Source organism: Leiobunum rupestre, chromosome 2 (genome assembly GCF_980474605.1).
Source record: "Leiobunum rupestre chromosome 2, qqLeiRupe1.1.hap1, whole genome shotgun sequence".
NCBI classification, from domain to species: domain Eukaryota; kingdom Metazoa; phylum Arthropoda; class Arachnida; order Opiliones; family Sclerosomatidae; genus Leiobunum; species Leiobunum rupestre.
Genome location: NC_143385.1, coordinates 69310333 through 69333016, shown reverse-complemented (window position 1 = coordinate 69333016; position 22684 = coordinate 69310333). Strand labels below are relative to the sequence as shown.

Here is a 22684-nt window from a genome sequence, read left to right as displayed (position 1 = left end):
ATCCTCCAACAGCATTCTCCATTTTCACTTACAATTGGCCTTTTCAGTTTACATAGAGCCCCGTAGTGGCAAACCAAAGAAGCTCATAAACTGCTGGATTTGCGCATTTGCTACTACGTGGCTCTATGTAAACTGAAAAGGCTAATTGTTGCAAAAACACTTGCTAGTTGCCACGCTTTATTTTATCTTTATTTTGGAAATTGGGACTCGGAGAGTCGGAAAACCACGCAATTTATCATCTGTCTAACGATGCAACATTTTTTGAAGTAGCTAGTTTAGCAACTACAACGAATCAAGGCTGCGTTTGAAAAATATTAGAAATCACTGTTCAGTGTTCGCAACTTAAAAACAGCAGACTTTTTATTCGGATTTTGATATTTCTAGTTTTGCAAATCATTTTAGGGGGCTGTTCGGGGCCCCTTCATCTAGATTTGGGGCCCCTACAAGCGAAATAAAAGTAGGCTGTAGCCTGCGTAGCCTACCCCTGGCGCCGCCACTGGATATTCGATGTAGTTTTGTCGAAGTACCGTCACGTACCCTACATCATTTTTGTTGAACAATGAAAAAATGCTAGGAACCAGAACCGAAACCGACAAAGCGCAAATTTAAGAACCGGAACCGAGATAGTCCGAAAACAGGGAACCGTTGCATCCCTATATATATATATATATATATACAATAAATTTATTGTAAAAACTGTTTGGCTAAAGACGGACCGCAGTCTGATAGCTATATATATATATATATATATATATATATATATATATATATATATATATATATATATATATAGCTATCAGACTGCGGTCCGTCTTTAGCCAAACAGTTTTTACAATAAATTTATTGTAAAAATTGTTTGGCTGAAGAAGGACCGCGGTCTGAAAGCTCCCGAGTTTTAAATAAACAAGTATTGCAAATCCATGTAGTAGCAGATCTTTTAATATTTTAAATTAATTATAAACTCTCTTGGTTGCCATTACAACAACGCAGCCAATTAGAATAAGTGAAGGACACTGTGAGTGCAAAGGAGGGAAAAAGGGACATGTAATCCAAGGTTCCTACAAGCGCTCGAACGACCGTAGTTTGGCAAACCGGCGTAAAAATGCATATCTTGGTCTCTATTTTATGGACTCGATGCTTAAAACTTCAAAATTTAGTTCTTCAGAGAGCTGTTGGTTTCTCGTCTGCTCCTTTAAAGGGTTTCTAGAATTGTACTTATCTCTTTCTGCTTTAATCTTAATTGTTAAATGTTAAATTTTTTTATTTATAAGAGTTTCTATTTTATCTTTACTGGAATTCAGGTGTCTTTTCCCAGGAAACCTAGTAACAAAATTCAGTGTTGGAATTTGTGTTGATATAATTTGTAGCTTTTATCACCATTTAATTTGTCGTTGCTAGTTGTCATTATACCTAAATCAAGTTGATCTTCATTATCAATAATAATGTCACTTGTTCCATTGAAAATATTTGTGGCCGGAATAGTAGAGATGTTTGTGGGTGGATCTGATTCCCAACATTCAAAACTGGTATATTTGTACCTAGATTAGATATATAAGGCTAAAAACTACGATTTGAGGATAGATAACATTAAAAAAGGCTCTGAACTAGATGACAAACTAACAGAACTATTTCAATCAAAAACTGTTGGAAAAACCTTCGGTTTCAAACGTGGTCTTTCGCTGTCTACTGATATCAAATCAGAGGTTTTAAAATACCTCGAACAAAACTTTGTTGTTATTTTACAATATTTTAAATCGCGATGAATATTTATCAGCCACTTCGCTGACGTGACCTGAAACATTACTAAGTCTTAAGTAAAAAAAAAACAATTTTTAAAATGCAAATTTCTATTATTTTTACCAAAAGACACACTTTTTGACTATTATCATCAAAACTCGATTTCTGTTGACAACGTGCCACAAAATACGCTCTTGACATATTATTTACATGATTTAATGAATGGTAAACAACAGACCGCAATAAAAATGAGAAAATGTTTCTGAGTTTCCGCCAAAATAAACTAATGACCAAGAAATACACTTCGGATTAATAAATTATGTGCCATCTGAACAAGGAACTATATATAAAAAATCAATTTCGTATTCAAAATTGTGATTTGCTAACATCACCCTAACAGCTAACTGCTTTGTTTTCCCGCAATCAGTTGACTCATCCAAGGATAACGAAGAAAATGTTGAAGATAGTGTAAATATCAAGTCATTTTCATAATATACACCTAATCCTTGCCTTATGACTTTGGTTGCATTATTTTACTTAAAATAGGATTTGCTGGTGGAGACTAAACTACTCGTACAATTTTATCCACAGATGATAATGGAAGATTAAATTCCGCCACTAATGAACATATTATAGTGAAAATAATGAAAGCGGTCCAATATGTGGTTGTTGTGCCTGTTCTTTTTCAAATATTTTATCTCTATGCTTTTGGCTTTTATCATGTCTTAAAATTTCGTTTTACCTGAAACTACTGTAATCTCACATACTTTGCACTTGGTAATGTAAATGTAAGTGGGTTATTTTTGTAACAATTCCCTAAACACCTTTTAATGTCGCCAATTGTCAACGAACTTCGACCTTTCAGATGTTGTAGATGTTGCTTTTTCCTTTGGCTGAGGTAGGGTTTCATATTCCGATGATTCACCTTCACTCCCATCTTCTTCTCCTAAATACTCGTTTAATTTGTCGTCTTTCGTCCTTTTATTGGAAATTTATAACCGATTGATATAAACCAGAGCAAAGAAATAAATTTATAAAACTTACAAGTTAAATTTACTACAAAACGTCCTGGGAATAGGAGGTAGGCTAGAGCCGATTGCCTTAAGGCGGGTTTATAAAGGAACGAGAAAATCCAAAGAAACTTGTGCATGAAGCCGAAAGCTGATCGACGCTTTCGGAAAAAGCTTTCGGAATCTGCTTCCAATGCGCAGTAAGCTACTGTTTACAAAAGCGCTTGTCGTGCTGAGCCCGTTGCTCAACTTGATGTGATCACGTGTTTGGTTTAGTATTCATGGCGGCTACGAAACAAAGTCGAAATATTGTCGTGCTGAATGCAATTTTTTACCCTAGGAGGGGTTATACAACCACCGTGTCTGTCTGTGGGTCTGTCTGTCAGGCCTGGGAACGCGTTCGCATTTTCGGGGCAAAGGGTAATCACGGAGTACGCAGTTTCTTAGAATCAGGGAAAAGGTTTTTCCAAAAGCGACCTCTTTTTGTCATTGGGTGTAGTATAATTTTTCAAACGGTCGAGATTCGAACCCGAGCCTTCTTGCACGACAGGTTAGCGTTCTACCGAAGAACCACGGATACAGTTACGCTACATTGAAAATTAAAAACTCTTCCGAGGAGAGGTATATTTTGGCTTGCCAACTTGTTTATTATTGCTTCAAAAACGAAAATTGCTAATTTGAAAAAAGATAATTAAATTAAATAAAAAAAGCTTATAAACCCACCTTTAATGCTTAAGCCGAAAACTATCATCGGGAGATAGAGGTCGGCGATAGGTTAACTTTTTATCTATGATTAAGAGAGCGAAGCTGTTTTTCAAATAAATTAATTCAATCGGAACTATTATACTGACAAATGTAACTAAACATTAGTCATTAAAAATAGACTAAACAATATATTATTTAAACAATAACATTGAGTTTTAAATTAAAAAATAAATAATTGCACATACGCCAATAGTCTAATATTGTCAAACATAAAAATTATTATTTGGCTCCCGGTTTATTATTTTTCAGATAAGGGAAGGCTAGCGTTGTTCAAATGTTTTTTTTACGAGCTTTCAATAAAAGATATATTGACTAGTGAATAATCTACCTTGTGTTTGGAAAAAGTCGTTTACTTCCAAGCAGTTTGAATATTACTTTAGTAGTTATTTGTTAGCTACCGTGAATATAGGTCCACTACTATTGTCGACCGTGGTTATCGATACATCAGCAGTAATTAACGTAATGGATAGTGAATTAGAGGAAAATTGTAACACCGAGAGGAAACGATGTGTGCGAAGCAAAGTGTGGGGACATTACAATGTCGTAAGCGATATGATTCGCTGCAAATATTGCGATACGTAAGTATCAAAATTCCTTTTTCAGGTTTCGTGTTCACGCACTTCTGACGCCTTTGAAATTTGTAGTTGTTACATTACATAAATTATCAATACAGGGGGAACTATCAAATTCACGATGGTGGTAAATATCAAGGAACTAGCAACCTCAAATACCATTTGGTAAAAGAGCACGCGGATTTAATCGGCGGCTTGGCTATTTCGAAGGTAAAACATAAAATAATACAATTAAAAAATAATTAAAACTAATTTTCTGAATTCTTGCTTTTCGCGTAGGCGAGTAAAGTAGCCGTTGACAATGCAAATAATGGCTTAAGACGTTGGGTAGTTGAAACAGACCAACCTTTTACTGTGTTTGAACACCCGGCGTTTAAAGCTCTGCTAAGATCTATAAACCCAAGAAATACTGATTTCGCAGAATCAGTAGCGCAATCTGCCAAAGTTTTAAAGACGAACCTCTTAGTGAACTACGAAAGCGAGTCACAAAAAGTAGTTGAAAAATGCAAGGTAATTCATATTCTAGGGCTATAGATATTTCGATGCGCTTTCGAATGGGGATATACGTCTTTTCGGGTAACTCGGTTCTCGTGGTACGTTCAGTAACCGACATGGATGCGAGCGTCGGTGTAACTTTATTTTTGTGTTTCCGGTTTTTCGATCCGGTAACCGGAGGTACCGACTAGATGCACAGGTTTTTTTGGTAAATACTCTAAAGTGGACATTTTAAATGAATTTACCTATATGCGTAATAATATTTTTCAATATAGCAATAATTTCTGAATTGTTTAAGTTTTGAATGTACCATTTTCAAATTCAGTAATTATTTACTAATCTTGTTTATTTAGTTTTCTAGTCCAGATAAGTCACAAGTTTTCTAGACATATCGATAAGAAACTGCAGTTAAAAATATCTAACATTAAGTACCTTATCGGAATGATATGTCAAAAAACCGTTTAATATCTATTGAGAGCTAGTAGTCTTTTGTGGTGTACCGTGGATGTTTGGTACCTTGGCGAAATTCTTCGATGGCGCTAGTTTCTGGTAAAACGTTCTTAACCTAAATTCCATGATTTGTCCTCCAAATCGAAGGCGCCTCCTTGATAGCGGTCCCTGGTTTAAACCTCACCCCTATCGATAAGCTATTGCCCTCAAAATAAACTCCTTAGAGAAGGAGCCGGAGATGGTGGCTTTACGTTGAAACGAGGTAAACTGGAGCCCCTGCCGAACGACGCGCCATGACTCTGGGCCCAAGAAAATGGGCTTCACATCACCAAAATTATCAAACATTTGCAAGCTAAATTGTGGTTTACTATTGCTTACGGCGACGATATTGCACTTGTAAATACTTGAGCATTCTCAAAATTTTAAATTAAGTTTGGTTGCCAAAATCCATATTTACAACATTGAAGGCATTTGTCCCAAAGTCAGTGGGTAAATATTTTCTTACCCCAATGAACCTATGTCTAAATATCACCTGTTCCGACGTCTTAGTTTAAGCTTAAAAGAATTGCAGGAAAATCGACGGAACAGACGTCATAACGAATGGGGGGGCGGGGGAGTGAGTTTTAATTGTATGGTTGTAACAAGGTAAGAAAATATTCAACCACTTAACTAAGGAATAGATCTATTCCGAGTCAAAAACATTAATTAGGTTTTTCCTTAAGATAAAAAGCCTGTAGATGAAACAGCAGCAGGCTAGTAGTCAAACGGTTGAATTGAAGACAAAAGTAAATAATTACATAATACATATCGCTTAGCTAAATTTGAAAAAGTTTAAATGTACGAGCCTGAGTCACTATACCAGTGAAATAACCAGGATTCTGGTCCGGCGGGGGCAAACAATTTATTCAAATAAATTAAAAAGTAAGACATCTACTTTTCAACATAAATTTTAGGTCCACGAGTCCCCTAATTTACCCTGGCATATTTTTATTTCGAGGAGTGCCGTCTTCACAAAGGTTCGCCGAGGGTGACACTTCTTTACTTACCCCAGCTCTCCCTCATGATTCCACTAATCGACAACACAAATTTAAACTGATAAATCAAATATTTTCAGACTATTGTGGGTCAAATTTCATTCACCATTGATGGTTGGACTTCAGCCAACAGAATTCCGTTTCTCGGCGTCACTGGGCATTGGATCGACAATAATTTTCAGATCCACAACCAATTGATGGGGTTTGTTCATTTTCCAGTACGACACACAGGGAAAATATCGGTGACGCTTTTGTTTCCCTGGTACAAAAGTTTGATACAAAGGTCCGCGCTAAATTGTTATAAGTTGATTTTAATACCATATAATACCCTAAATATATTTTTATTGAAATCTTTGCGTTCACGAAGGTCCTTGCCATTACGATGGACAATGCTTCAAGTAACGATACGTTTAGCAACGAATTTGATAAAATTAGTGGCGAGTTAGGCATTCGATATAGTTCTCAAACGCAAATTCGATGCTTCGCCCACATTCTTAATTTGGCAGTGCAAGATTTGTTGAAACACCTTAAATCGCAACCTAGCTTCGAGACTGTTGAAGAATAAATAGATAATTCTAGTGATGTGTGTACCAGTACAGACAGCAACATTGGGAATACTGTGACCAAAGTACTAATTTTTTCTTCATATTGAAAGAAGCGTTTATTGAAATTAATTCAGTTACTATGTATTTAGATCAGAGCCGTGGTCACCAAAATTAGATTATCGGGTCTGCGCGAAGATCAGCTATTACAACTTAACATGGCGTTCGGTATCAATGACCTGAAGGTTGTTCTTGACGTTAAGACGCGGTGGAATTCCACTTACGCTATGCTTTCTCGGGCAGTTTCGTTGAAACAGGTTATTAGATAAATATAAAGAACACAGTTTCAGGCTTACGAGTAGTAGTTAAATTTTCTTTTATTTAGTCTTTGCAATCAATGATGTAAACTGGCAAGGAAATTAGGAAGTCCACTTTGACAGAACCAGAGTGGGAAACATTGGATAGACTCCTAGTTTTGTTAAAGGTAAAAAAATTGTCGGTAATTTAGCCTTAAAAATCGCTGGGTGACTTGGGACTGTGGCGGTGCCTTGGGACTGTGGCGGTGCCTTGGGACTGTGGCGGTGCCTTGGGACTGTGGCGGTGCCTTGGGACTGTGGCGGCGCCTTGGGACTGTGGCGGCGCCTTGGGACTGTGGCGGCGCCTTGGGACTGTGGCGGCGCCTTGGGACTGGGGCGGCGCCTTGGGACTGGGGCGGCGCCTTGGGACTGGGGCGGCGCCTTGGGACTGGGGCGGCGCCTTGGGACCGGGGCGGCGCCTTGGGACCGGGGCGGCGCCTTGGGACCGGGGCGGCGCCTTGGGACCGGGGCGGCGCCTTGGGACCGGGGCGGCGCCTTGGGACCGTGGCGGCGCCTTGGGACCGTGGCGGCGCCTTGGGACCGTGGCGGCGCCTTGGGACCGTGGCGGCGCCTTGGGACCGTGGCGGCGCCTTGGGACCGTGGCGGCGCCTTGGGACCGTGGCGGCGCCTTGGGACCGTGGCGGCGCCTTGGGACCGTGGCGGCGACTTGGGACCGTGGCGGCGACTTGGGACCGTGGCGGCGACTTGGGACCGTGGCGGCGACTTGGGACCGTGGCGGCGACTTGGGACCGTGGCGGCGACTTGGGACCGTGGCGGCGACTTGGGACCGTGGCGGCGACTTGGGACCGTGGCGGCGACTTGGGACCGTGGCGGCGACTTGGGACCGTGGCGGCGACTTGGGACCGTGGCGGCGACTTGGGACCGTGGCGGCGACTTGGGACCGTGGCGGTGACTTGGGACCGTGGCGGTGACTTGGGACCGTGGCGGTGACTTGGGACCGTGGCGGTGACTTGGGACCGTGGCGGTGACTTGGGACCGTGGCGGTGACTTGGGACCGTGGCGGTGACTTGGGACCGTGGCGGTGACTTGGGACCGTGGCGGTGACTTGGGACCGTGGCGGTGACTTGGGACTGTGGCGGTGACTTGGGACTGTGGCGGTTTAGCATTTATAGAATCTCCATTGTCTTTTAGGATTTCGATGTTGCAACGAATTTTTTTTCCTCGGTCCAGTATCCAACCATCTCAATGGTAATGCCAGCCTACCACTGGCTGCTTAATAAACTCAACCATCCGACTTTGGACCCACTTTTGGAGAAAGCGTGTTTGATTGCGAGATCGAAACTAGAGACTTATAAGGAATTGTCAAATATCGAAGGATTTTGGACTGCTATCGGTACGATACTATTTAGAGGTTTCATATAACGCTGAGTTCTTAAGCTTCGAAGTCGTTTAGAAGGCGTCAAAGCCGATTTCTGCTTATAAACAAACAAGTCCCTGGGTCGGGCTCGGGTGAAAGATTTTGAACCCTTTATTAACGGGTCGACAATTTCGGGGTGGGTTGAAATGATTTAGGTTCAAGTCAAACTCAAGCCTACTTATGGAAGAACTTTATTTTAGCTCTAGATCCTACTATAAAATTGGATTTCATTGAAAAGAACTACGTAAAATCGAAAATGAAAATAATTAAGGCAATGGTTCTAAGTGTATTCAATACACATAACGAAAAGAGTTCGGGATCCTCAACTTCAGGACCCTCAACTTCAAACTCAGCCAATGAGGAATGTAATGGAATAATCGCGTTCTACCCAAAGCGTTCCGTGAAATTGGCCCGTGAAACAGAGCGATTGAAATTTTTAAGGATGAGCTCCTACCACCAAAAACCAATGTTCTTAAGTGGTGGAGAGTAAGTGCTAAGGGACTTCACCATATTTTCTAATATGAGCTTTAAGTGACGGAGAAACGCCAAAATAACCCTAACCAAATTGATTTTTATCGATATAACTAAATTTTTAATTACTTAAATCCTCGTGTAATGTTCTTTTCGCTTTGGATATTATAAACCAAATAAGATTCACTGGCTTCAAAAAGCAATTAAGCCTACCTAGGAATTTGAAATTATTGAGAAATGAAGTTTATTCCATGAGTGGCTGTAAACATAAATTTGGTAATTCTTATATCAATTTGTAGATGACAATAAGGTTAATTGGACGTTTCACCATCCCCTTAGCGATGCCAAGTAATAATAATGGTATCCTCATTTCAGGATAACGAACTGATTTACCCGGCAGTGTCGTCAATAGCGAAAGATTACCTGGCGATACCTGCAACATCGGTTGCAGTAGAAAGAAAATTTTCGGCCGGCACGGATATTATCAGTCCTAAAAGGGGAGGTCTGCAGGCCGACACCGTCACTGCCATTATGTCGTTAAAGTCTTGGTGGAAGCGGGATGAGTAAAAAGAACTTAATCAGAAAAATAAATTATAATAAGCAATTGTTATTTTGAAATTCTATATTGTTTTCGTCAGTTTATGCGTATTTAAACAATATTTTCGTAGATATTGATAAACAAGATGTTCGGAAAACAAATAAATTTGATTATATTTATAAGTTTATAAACTTTTTGATTAAAAGTAGTCTATTTTTTATCAAATAATTTAACTTTGAATACGGAATATGCTATAATTAGTTGAAAAAAAACCATATTAAAGTTTAACGACTTTTTGAAAAATTATCTACTTGTGTGGATAATGAATAATAAAACGCCGACCTCTATCGGGAGATAACTGCTTCCCGTCAAAGCTCGCTTGACGTTTCGCAGACTTTTTTCTTTCGCAACTGAGTTGTTGCTGGTGCATACTGCTCATCGTGGCCTTCCCGTCACCCTGTCGCGGGAAACGTTGAGGTGCGGTTTAAAAAAGAAATATTCCTTGCGAACGTTCGGAAAATTCTTTAAAATTCTTTAAAATCCCTTAAAATGTCAATAAATCCCTTAAATTTCAAAAATTCCTTAATTTTCCCATTTTCCCAGCTCTCTTCTAAGATATTATCCCTTGGAGTTCAAAAAATTCCTAAAAAGGGAAAAAAATTCCTCTAAGTGGAAGCACTGGTCAGAGCATCATCGTAAGGGAAGTAGGCGGAGGCCAACGTGAGTTCCTCATTCCCGTCAGTAGTAGAGGAAATGATTCATAGAGTGATAGATTGAAAGCAGAAGGGCATGAAGGTCCTTGCGTACCTATATAAACGCACTGGGCGAAACAGAATTATAGTCATAATAGACATTATAATGTATGTATACATGCACTATTAAGACCAAGGATTTTCCCGTTTTCAATCCAAGGTTCCTGAATAAGAGCAACATCGATTTGCTTCTTAGCAAGCCTTCGACAAAGTACAGCGGAGGCTGCCTAACAATGGTGAAGATTTATCTTCACCACCTTAATGCTCATGACGACGGGCCTAGTTTTACGGTTAACCGGTGTTACCACCTTCCCCAGCGGTGAGTTTGGAAACCACACCGCTCCCACTGGTTCGATTAGTTCCGCCTATCTCCCCCTCTGTTGTTCCGTCTGGTGAGCAACCTTATCTTGGACCTCTTCACCATCCTCTGGCAGCGTATCCTCTTCCGAGTAATCTCTTACCAGAGACTCTACCTCCTCTAGTCCTGAAACTACCGAGTATTTAGACTCTGCTACAAAATCGGGTGTGGGTTTTACCTCACCCTCTGCACTACCAACATCTTTGGATTGGATTGCGTTGTTGAGTATTTTAAAAATACCCTGTCCAAAGCTGTTTCGGTGAAAAATCCTGCCTCCTTGATGGCGTTGACCGACTCGCAATCCATTTAAAAAAAAACAACGGATGGCAGTCGGTTCCTCTGCCTTTCCACGAACCTTCCAACAGTTTGTGTTCAACGCCCCGTTTAAGCTTGAAGACGCCTTAGAAGAACTTTAGGGTCCTTCCAGACGTCCCTTGTTCGGAGAGCGGCAGGACACTGGCTTTCTTAACAAAACGCCTCGTTCCCTGAAGAACCTGTTCGTTGAGGTTGAACTCCTGTCGTAGCCAGTAACCTGATAAGTCTTCCTTACACAGGTAAATTAAGGTACCACCACTCTGCTAAAAATTCCAGAATGGTGCCCATCTCCTCCTCAGTTATGCAATTCGAGGGATATCCATCTTTTACGATGGCCATCCTTACCGAACCGATAGGTTCACTGAAGTTCCGAGCTTTGGACCTTTTGGCAGCCTGATGCTGAAAGCTTGTAGAGTCTTGTTCTGTCTCTCGTGATCTTTTATTGGAAAACGAGTTACCCTTTGCAGTCTTCTTCCAACTTCCTCAAAGCCTTGCGACGCTCGTGCCTCTTGTGGTTACGAACCTTGGAAGCTCTTTTTTTGCTTCCCTTAGTCTGAATTTTGTCTTTGATAGACCCTTGCTTCAAATGCTGGGTACTGCCGGAGGCTGCCCCGAGTAATTTGGGCTCGGTGTCTTCCGAGACTGACCTGCGACCTAAACTTGTTGAAGAGAGGGTAGCATGATCTAAAGATGCACCCTTCCACAGGTTAGAGAGATGATGTTATCTCGCAAGATAGCAATGAACTATAGAAATATATATATGAAACGTTTTTGAGGTTATATGTTATTTAATAATAGTTATTCAATTACCATTTTTTAGGGATCAAATCGAATGGGAAATATTTGTTCAATAGTCTTGCCTGAACCAATAAATATTTAAAACAACGAAAGGTGGGGTCGTAAATTTTGCAATGAAAAAGCAGTTTCAGTTTTGCTTTCTAGGAAATTCCAACGCTCAATTATCTTGTCAAAAAGACACCTAATTGCTGACAGAGTAGCACCACATTACTATCCAACATCCAGTTTTTTAATTACCTTAATAATCAATTAAAACAACTGCTTAGATAATCAACTAATTTTGAAGAGTATTTGAAAAACGTATTACTTTCTTTCACCCATTTCGAATATTAAACTATTTGGTCAAGAGAAACAGCTATTTGCCAATATTTTGAAGATCTATTCGATTCGACGAGCCAAATATTCAATTTTTCTATAAAGATACGTGGTGCTATCCAATATTGGCAAACGCTTTCCAATTATTTTTATTTAACGCACGCTATCACATTTTTCAATATCTTTGCGCATATTGAAACCCTTCATTGTAGAAAAAAAAACAACAATTTACTATCAGTCATAAAGAGTCTCGAAAAATGACATAAATTGAATGGTTCGTTTTTGTCAAAGAGATTGGAAAACTGCCATTTCTACTCTTCTAAGTATAAAATGTTTATATCAGCGTCACGAGTTTAAGCTTTTAGTACTTCATTGACACGTGCGTTTCACACGTGCACTTCCAATTCCAAAATCTGTATCAACTTTAACGCGTGCATTTTATCTTTAATAACTTTAGTTAGTGGCGTGGAAAAAAACATTTACACGTGACCGACCGTATTTTATATAATCACCTATTTATAAACCTTTCACGTTAGGCTGATTTATATATCATATTTGAATTTGTTTTCGTATGATCTTGACTTTTTATTTCTAGGATGATCTAACTGAAAACTCAAGTATGCCTTTAATTATTGCACATACTCGAGAACGCTACTTAGAGTTTTCGGTAGCTCATCAGATAGGTTTTACCATAAAACCGAAACACATATATTTCGACTACTAACGCCATTTTATAATCAATTTAAGATAGAACAAAATTATGTATAGGAAATCCCTAAAAATTAATAAAAATCACCTAATAACTAACAAGACGTACGACGGTCAGAATACACACAATCCTTCTAATGTGTTAAGTTTGAGCTATTCACAGCAACCTGCAACGCCGGTATCACACATAATTGTATTTACACTTATTTGTTACTTCTAGTCAAGAGTCCATCGATCAGTGTCACTCTTATTTTTTACTTCTGATCACACTTATTTGTTACTTCTGGTCATACGTTGGAATCATCGAGTACTGCTCCGATAAGTTTTCATGAAAATCGGACTTAACTTAAGGAACGTTATGTTGACTTTCAGGCGGAAATATATAACCACGGACATTGGTATCCCGTAAATAACCCCGAATAACCTCTCCAATAATATTTTGTTAACGTTACCGGATTTAATTTTTAACAAAATATCAACCACACTAACGAGGAGACTAACCGAGGTGATAATCACAGATTTTCTTGAAACTAGGTGGGTATGTAGACCTTATGGTAACATGAAATTTCACTAAGGGAAAAAATACAATGAGCATTAGTTTTGCCATGGCAATCGAAAATGTTTTTGACAACACAGTCTGTATATTGTCCCATAGAAGATAACAATTGATAAATTTTTACATATTTTGATCAAATTGACCAAAATTCATCAAAATATCATAAAATTCATTTCATTTGTCAATTTTGATCGGGTAGTCTCCTTGTAAGCTAAACTACCAAAAACGGTAAATTGGGCAAATGCCCAACTTCTTCGGCTTCGATTTGAAAACTTTATGAAAGGCTATCAATGGCGAGATATGTACACTCGAACGAGATATCATTGACTCTTCTAGCCTTAACCATTTAAGAGTTATGCGCAACACGGCAGCATCGGCATCGGCGGCAACGGCTACACTGTACGTGAGACTATTACACACAAATCCTTAGGATTGTGTGTAAAAAACACATTTTCGTCCATTACCAGGGTCTTGTTATTTTCCACATCAGTCAGTTATTAGAGAAAGTACTTAAACAACCAAATTTATTATCGTATTTCACGCTTCATCACACGTTTAAGATGCACAATCGCTCAACCATCTCGTCGCAAGTGGACTTAAGCAAAAATAGTGAAATTAATTTAAGTTTAGAATACGTAATTGCAATAACCGAGGACATTTCGAATGCTTTTAAACAGATGTTACGAGCGATGAAAGATAGACACTCCTTGCATTTTATGGGTTGGAGACAAAGGACGGAAAATCGTAGTAAATAAATATCGTACTATTCGAAAGCTATGTGTTCCGCTTAGCATTACAGCAAGTTAAATTTTGTTAAATGCGTCAATTAAATCGCATTTAAGTTAATCCAGAAATTGTCACTTACGAAAATAATTTTAATGTGGATGACCTAGTTTCGGGCGCTGAAGATTCTGGATGTTATCGACAAAGATAAATGGTGCAATCAGTATGGAAGAAATTGCAACTTCAACTAAGCAGAGCGAAAACAAATAATGGAAACTAATTATTCTAACTACAAGAACGTTACATTATTTGAAAACTAAGCAGATTAAAATATAAAATATATAAGAAATAAAATATTGCTTCAGATCTGGAATTCCAAAAATGATCACGTATCCTTTAACAAGTTAAATTTATTCGACATTCCGAAATATGTAAAGAAAAGTAAAAGTTTTGTTTCAAGCGCTGTAGCACAGTAGGGTATTCGATCTCATTTGACGCATTCAACTATTGCCCTGATAAATGGTGAGGCACACTGATTTTTGCAACTTACTTCAGCAGAGTTACTCGCAGACGTGCCGTTACAGATGACGCTTGTAGTTTTTGGACAATGGTGTTACTGCTACAGCAAATATAAGTCGTGAAATAAGAGCTCACCTGGATGCCTCGTTTCCTTTGAGGTGGATAGGTTGATGAGGAGTAATTGAGTGGACGGTTCGATCTCCGGATTTAAACAAATACAATTGATTTCACTAATTTTATCTCTAGTTTACTAGACAGAAGTAAGATACTTTGATGATTTGGGAAAAAGCATTATTGAAGGTTGCGATACTATTGGTAACACGCTTAGAATTAAGTTAGTAAATTATTTATACGATAGACTTAACACTAGTAAATGACTAAGAGTGTTTGTTTTGTACAATTCTTGTAATAGTGTGAATTAAGAAATGCAGTTGTATCTTTAATTTGAATGAGGACGGTATTCCTACCAAAATCTAAAACTTAAAACGATATAAATACTAAAAAGTAGCTTGTATTCAAGTCTGCGTACTGGTTTTTGAGGTACTTTTTTGAGAGCCCGTATCTCTGAAACAAAGTACTTACGTACTTTATACTTTTTCTACTAACTAGGACCCAAAAATACACCCTACAAATTATGACATACTTATCTTAAACAAACTGTATAAAACGTGTACTGCTAAATTTCACCTACTTTCCTTCGATCTCTGTACAGATGTCTACAACATGTTACGTCATTAAATAGGTTTAGAGCTTTTCAGTCTTCATCTACTCTATTTAACTGGATTAGACGTGATTTATTCTTAATAACAAATTATTCTTTGACAATAACTTTAGCAATATAAACTAGTTGGCTTAAAAATGATTTTTACCTTTTGAGGCAGATATGGTTACATATATAGGGTAAAGGCAACTTTAAAGTTTTGTGATAAACGGGTGTTCCAAAAATATTTCAGGAACAGTCCTTTTTCCATACAAAAGAAACTGCTTTCCCCTCGTCAATGAAGTTCTCCTTTGGCGAGGATTTGAGATAGTTGTGTTTGGTCTTCAACCAAAAAAGTTGAAAAGTGTTTTCTCAGAGTGAGGAAACAAACTGATTTCCCTGGCCATTGGAGATCTTATTTGGAGAGGATGATAGAAAGTGGTGTTTTGTCTTTACCCTTAGACGTCAACAAGTGTCTTCTCAGAATGACGAAACAAACTGTTTTCACTGGTTACTAAAGATCTTCTTCGGCGAGGATGGTAGATAGTTGTGTCAAGTTTTCACCCGAAGAAGTTGACAAGTATTTTCCGCCTCGGAGGATCGGGTGGCCTGCGGTGGGGCGGCGGGTCTCCGTATGAGGCGCTGTGGTTTCTTTTTCCAACATTTTGGAGCCCATCGGTACGATCTATTCGGGGATCGCCAACGTAATTGAATATTTTTCACAACAAATCTCAGCTGTTACTTTACGTACCGGTTCTTATTCTATATACTTCGAAAAGTAATAAACAAACACTCACAAGACACCATTTTGTTTGTCTATGCTCACGTCAAAAGCTCGTTTACGGTTATCAATCTGATATAATTAGTTAAAAATAGCTTAAAAGTGAACGGATTATTTAAAAAGCATAAAAACAATCCTAAATAACCTACTTTATCACAAATTTAAATTATTATTTCCCAATAATTAAACAGTTATAGTACTAGCAATTATGCTCAATAACAAATTTAGCGTATAAAAAGTATGTTTTTGAAACTGAAATTAAAAATTAAATTAACTAAATTTTTATTATTGATAATAAATCGCCAAATGATTTATTTCTTTTACTCGTGGATAACAGTTAAACGATTGCCCAGTCTCAAGTTGCTGGAAACGATTCTAAAAATGAAATTGATTTCGAGAACATTATGATATTACCAGACTGGCACATTTAAAAATTCTGAAATTTTTTACAGATTCCATGGTTACTTTCACTAGAATTAATACAAAACGCCAGATAAAGAATCTAAAATAATATAACTTGGTAGTACAGAGTTAAATCAAAGGTAATAGTTTTGTTCAAATAATACAAAGTATACTGTATTGGAGACGAGCTGTTATTTTCCTGGACAAAACCAATTTTTTTAGTCAGCGTTGACTAATCGTAAAAATCAGATTATGGATGCGTTCAGTAATACTACGACCGATTCCACGTTCATCTCGACAGATAGTGTTGCTTTTGTTGCATGGTTTTTAGTCAACGACATTATCGGTCGAAGAAGCAGGATTTTTTCTGACTATCAGTTTCATTCAACGACACTCGAACAGTTTTTCTATGTTATCTATATGGTCAATGGACTCATAAAAGTCAACTGCAAATTCCAAAAAGTGTGTTAGAAAAAATACTGGACAGTCAAAACGATTGTTACAAAGATATTGCCAAATCTCTTTCAAAATAGCACAGGCAATGGTTTAGCCAAAAGGAGTTTGTGGCGGTAAATAAAGAAAGAGAGAAAATAACTATCTATGCTAAAGCTCGTAGCGCAAAGAAGGCATATTTCAATTTGGGACTTATTAGTAAAAAGCTTTTCTTAAACCAATGCAAAATGAAATCGGTAGAGAGGATTATGACATTGTAGATGAGATTATCAGTCTGATTTGTTATCTCATTAACCGTATCCCAAGCAGTAAATTATTTATCTGCTTCCCACCCAACCCTCCCCCTTCCCTAATCGCTAGAATTTGTTATCGCTTTTATTCACCATATTTTTTTCTTCCTCCCTAAGCGATATAATTGTTATCGCTTCCATTCATCATACTGCAATCAGTAGATTGTTTCTGATGCCACTCCTCCCCCCGTTAACTATAATTTGTTATCGCTTCCATTACCATAATTTTCATTTGAAACTACCTTCTGCAAGCGCAGCTTGTATCAATTATTTAAATTAAAATTTCTACCTTACATATTTGTAGCGTCTAACAGCAGTATCGTCTGACAAACGAGGGACGGTCACAAACGTAGACTTCTTCAGATAAAAGTGAGATGCATTTGTCAACGACAGTAGTTGCTCTTGGCGTAGGTGGAATGTCATATTCTTGTGAGAGGTACTTTTTTTCCGAGGACAGCGTGGGAAGGATCTGGCATGTTCAAGTTCTGGTACGTCTCCTGATACCCATTGTTCCAAGATTCCGTGGCACTTGAAACATCGTACTTCATCTCCACGTTGAATATAGTAGAATCCAGCCTCCGCTAGTTTTTCTTTGGTGACGTATGTTCTAAATTTCTACACTAAAATTTCTCAATTTAACCGTTTTTTCAATATTCGAATTGTTTTAATAAATAGTCTACTACAAAAAATAGTAACTTACTTTCTACGCTAATGTAAGCCCTACATGACCTAATTTAGACCTAATTTTCTATGTTTAATACGTTAAAATACATTTCCAATATATAAAAGAACGCCTTAAAATTTCATTTTAAATATAGTAAAATCAAGAATGTATTTATTTATGACGATGTTGCGACAATCGCCGGGCACGTTGAACGCCTTTCCGCCGTCTCGCGTGGGGGGGGGAGACAAAACGTCACCGACGTTTGATTTCCATCGCGTTAGTTGACGTAAATTTTAAGCAGCCAATAAAATACCGGGACTATTCGTTTTATTTTAAGCGGAGGAGCGTACTGGTGGGACCAACAGGTGGATTGAGAGAAAGGTTAAAAGCCATCTCGACATAGACATTCTCCCTAGGTATAAATAAATACATTCTTGGTAAAATAATGTATGAAGATAGAAACAATTTTTCCTCATCTACGTTCGGAAATCCTTAAGCCTATGCCGTCGACAAACGGCTAAAAGCGGGGCCAAAAGCTGCTTGACCTTCCACGACAATTTCCTAGGACTGAAAGAATGCTATAGGACGTTTAGATAAGGCTATTAAGATTAATATCGAAACTGCAACAAAAAAACGAAACTGAAACTCACTTCTCATTGGCTGATGACTACACTGACGTCATGTTTTAAGTACCAGTGTGGAAAAACCCACTGACGCTATATCAGGATGACCCCTAACGTAATGTTTCCGAACTAATAATCGTGTTGAAAAAATCCATTGAGCTATATCATGATACCCCTGACGAGATTTTTCCTAACTAATAATTATCGCGTGTCGAATATGTTTAACTAGTCTTAAACCGCAACTGAAGGTTGTTTCCTATTGCCGACGTCATTTCACAAGTTTAAAAAAAATATTGACAGTATATCATGGTAGCCCTAACTAATAATAATTATAAGGTCATCAAAACTACAACTAACCCTTAAATTCTATTGGCTGTCTCTCTCTGAGATAACAGCTCTGCACACTTAAGATTAAACTGACTCGTGATCAAATCTGCAACAGAGGAATGATTAAAATTGTTAGACGCAATATAATTAACCCACTTGAATATTTGGAACAAAAAATAAACATTGTTTGACGTCATTTCTCTAGAAAACCAAGCAATCTCAATACATTAGGGCAATGACTAACTAAAGTTACTAAAGTCAAAATATTGGTAGTGGTCTGCGAAAATTAAAGTAGTTTCATTAATTTTGGCCTAAAAAGCCAAATACTAAAATTCATTTTTTAACCCCAATTCAGATTCCTACCGGGTAAGCCTAAATTTTACATAATAAGTATAATATGTCTTAAAGTTCAAATACTGTCTAATACAATAAAAAATTCATGAAAAAAAACTTACTTTGTATAAACGAACGCTCCGGAAGACGGAAAATGTAACATGGTACAAGACAGAATTTCTACTCAAACCTTTCCGAATGAAGCGTAAACGAACAAATAAAACAAAGATCTCACTAACTCAAAGTTCAGTTATCTTATCAATCGTACGGATGGAAAAATGAACGAGTCACGTGGGAATTGGTACGTCACGAGAAATCCACAGCAAATCTTTATGACATCTAAAGACACCTAAAAACATCGGTTGAACACATAAAATGCCTTCATATGTCTTACAGATGTTCATTTGGTATGACTTAGATGCTATTTACATATTTACAAATGCAATACAGATGTTCAACGTGTACTCTAAATGGTCTAATCCGTACTCTATATGTCCATAGGACATCTGTGGAACATGGAACATCTATGTTGCATCTAACGGGTCGTTTAAGGAGCGCCTGTGTTACATATTAATACCAAATTGCCTATGTCTTGCCCTCTTGTTGAGATAGCTAATCGCCGTTTTCAAAGAGTAACGGTTAGGTCGTGGTTCACTCTATCAGACTTGGCCAGAAATTTCCATGCAGATAAAATTATCATCACAACAAATAAGTAAGTAGAATTTCATAATAATTAAGTAATACTTAAGTAAATAATGAAGTCATTAAAGTTGAGTAAATATATGCATTGTATTTTTCATATAAATAAATGGCCTAGGCTTAACTAAATTAAAGTTTAAAAAAATAGCACACCTAATAGTATTTTCACCCTCACTTATAAACAACCTTACCCAATACTGACTAACTATAATTAGAGCAATAATAAGGATGGTTAAATAGTTTTGGATTCAATCAGGGGCGTATTAATCATTAGGCAAATTAGGCACGTGCCTAGGGCGCCATTTTTCTAGGGGCGCCAAAACTCTGATAAAGCCCCACGGTCCATGTACTTGGCTTGCCCCTACTCAAAATAACGCCGAAAAGGTTTGGGGAAACTAAAATATATTTATTTATTTATTAAAAACTGTTACGCCCCTCCTTAGCTGACCAATGCCAAGGGGCGCCAAATTGTTCTGTGCCTAAAGGCGCCGAAAGGGTTAATCCGCCCCTGGATTCAATAGTTTTATTTCTGTGTAAAAAATTCGCATTAATTAAAGTAATCGCATTGAACAGAGGTTCAGTGTTTTCAAGTTGCTTTTAAATATAGTTGAAAATAGGCATTGTTAATCTGTGTTCACTCATTGATTATGGTAGGGGATGGGAAATTTTCATTTAGGTAGTGTTTTGAAATTTGGGTTTGAAATTTTTATATCCTGTACCCTATACCATTTATTTAAAAGCTCAAACAATTTTTTTTTCAAATGTGATTGAACCCTCACTAAAAACCAACTTCCCCAAGTCTGAATCGCTTTGTAGATTAAACATTAAGTGGTTAAATATTTTTGGATTCAATAGTTGTATTTCTGGGTGAAACATTTGCATATATTAAAGTTATCGTGTTGAACGGAGCTTCAGTGTTTTCAGAATTATATGTAAGGGAAGTTGCCTTTAAATATAGTTGAAAATAAGCATTGTTAATCTGTCTTCACCCATTGATTATTGTAGGAGATAGACAATTTTCATTCAGGCAACTTTTTGAAATTTGAGTTCTAAATTTTGATACTCTGAACCATATATTATCATTTTTTTAAACTCAAATTTGAAAAAGTGGTCTAAATGAAAATTTTCTATCTCCTACCTTAACCAATTGGTGAACACAGTCTAACAATGACTATTTTCAACTATATTTAAAGGCAACATCCCCTACATTTAATTCTAAAAACACTGAAGCTCCGGGACCGTTCAACACGATACCTTTTAATAAATGCAAATTTTTACCCAGAAGTACAACTATTGAAACCAAAAATATTTAGCCATTTCATTTTTAACCTACACAGTCTGTCAGACTTGGGGAAGATTGTTTTTAGTGAGATTTCAATCACATTTGAAAAAAAATTGCTTGAGCTTTTAAATAAATGGTATAGGGTATCAAAATTTCAAACTCAAATTTAAAAAAACTACCTAAATGAAAATTTCCCATCTCCTACCATAATCAATAAGTGGACACAGACTGATAATGATTATTTTGAAATATATTTAAAGGCAATTTCCATTAAGTTTAATTCTGAAAACACTGAAGATTGTTTAACGCATAACCGTTATTTTATACACATTTTTCACACTGAACCAGAATTATTGAACTCAAAAACAATTTCACCATTTTCATTTTAACCTACCCAGCGATTCAGACTTGGGGAAGGTTGTTTTTAGTGAGGGTTCAATCACATTTGAAAAAACAAAATTTCTTGAGCTTTTAAATAAGTGATATAGGGTGCAGAGTATTAAAATCTCAACAAAGCTTAAGCTTTTTTTTTCAATTGTGATCTGTGTTTACCCATTGATTATGGTTTAGAAATGGAAAATTTTCATTTAGACAACTTGTTGAAATTTGAATTTGAAATTTAGATACTCTGCACCATTATCATTTATTTAAAACTCAAATTTGAAAAAGTTGTCTAAATGGAAATTTTCCATTTTTTACCATAATCTATGGGTGAACAAAGACTAACAATGCCTATTTTCAACTATATTTAATGGCAACTTCCCTTACATATAATTCTGAAAACTATGAATCTGCAAGTTCAACACACAACTTTAATTAATGCAAATTTTTCACCAAATATATGTTACCACTTTATTTGTTAACCTACACAGCTAGTCAGACTTGGAAAAGGTTGTTTTTAATGAGGGTTCAATCGAGGGGTTATTCACTGTTGCAAAATTTTGTACACCTGATTTCAGATTTCACGTGATTTCACTTTTGATTTAACGTTATGGAAGCTACTGATTTGCAATGATTCCATTGATTTCCCTGCTGATTTGTACACCTGATTTCAAAAAGGGTTAACCCTTCGGGTTCAATTACAATTGAAAAAAAAGCTTAAGCTTTATTGAGATTTTAATACTCTGCACCCTATATCACTTATTTAAAAGCTCAAGCTCCGTTCAACACTATACCTTTAATAAATGCAAATTTTTACCTAGAAATACAACTATTGAAGCTAAAAATATTTAGCCACTTCATTTTTAGCCTACACAGCCTGTCAGACTTGGGGTAGGTTGTTTTAAGTAATGGTTTAAATAGAATGGGGGAGATAGGTACTTTGCTACCACAATATCAAATTCAAATTTTAAAAAGTGGTCTAAGTAAATATTTTTACTTTTCTAGCAGAATCAATAAGTGACCACAGACTGATAATGATTGTTTTAACTATATTTAAAGGCATTTTCCATTACATTTAATGCTGAAAACACACATTAACGTTAATTTATGCAAATTTTTCACACCAAAGCAGAATTATTGAACTAAAAAACAAATTCACCATTTTCATTTTAACCTTCACAGAGATTCAGACTTGGGGAGGGTATTTTTAGTGACTGTTCAATCACATTTGAAAAAACATTGCTTGAGCTTTTAAATAAGAGATATAGGGTGCAGAGTATAAAAAATCTCAACAAAGTTCAAGCTTTTTTTCAATTATAATTGAACCCTCATTAAAAACCACCTTACCCAAGTCTGA

General features: G+C 37.1%; 1 protein-coding gene and 2 long non-coding RNA genes across 4 annotated transcripts; all 3 read left to right on the top strand.

Moving 5' to 3' along the window:
• Nucleotides 1-3997: 3997 nt before the first annotated feature.
• Nucleotides 3998-4676, top strand: LOC149958885 (uncharacterized). Its single transcript, XM_090165079.1, has 3 exons — nt 3998-4090; nt 4186-4294; nt 4364-4676. The coding sequence occupies exons 1-3, from the start codon at nt 4065-4067 to the stop codon at nt 4616-4618; spliced, it is 390 nt and encodes a 129-aa protein (XP_090021205.1). The 5' UTR covers nt 3998-4064; the 3' UTR covers nt 4619-4676.
• A 1410-nt stretch (nt 4677-6086) lies between these two features.
• On the top strand, nt 6087-6939 carry LOC149958884 (uncharacterized). Its single transcript, XR_016478346.1, has 3 exons — nt 6087-6346; nt 6431-6691; nt 6758-6939. It is a non-coding gene; the product is annotated as an uncharacterized LOC149958884 (long non-coding RNA).
• Nucleotides 6940-6996: 57 nt separating this feature from the next.
• On the top strand, nt 6997-9388 carry LOC149958883 (uncharacterized). 2 transcript variants are annotated; one of them, XR_016478344.1, is made up of 4 exons: nt 6997-7104; nt 8114-8170; nt 8540-8825; nt 9186-9388. It is a non-coding gene; the product is annotated as an uncharacterized LOC149958883 (long non-coding RNA). The 2 variants fall into 2 exon arrangements; XR_016478345.1 differs by lacking the exons at nt 8540-8825; nt 9186-9388 and having other exon boundaries at nt 7001-7089; nt 8114-8455.
• The last annotated feature ends 13296 nt before the right edge of the window (nt 9389-22684 follow it).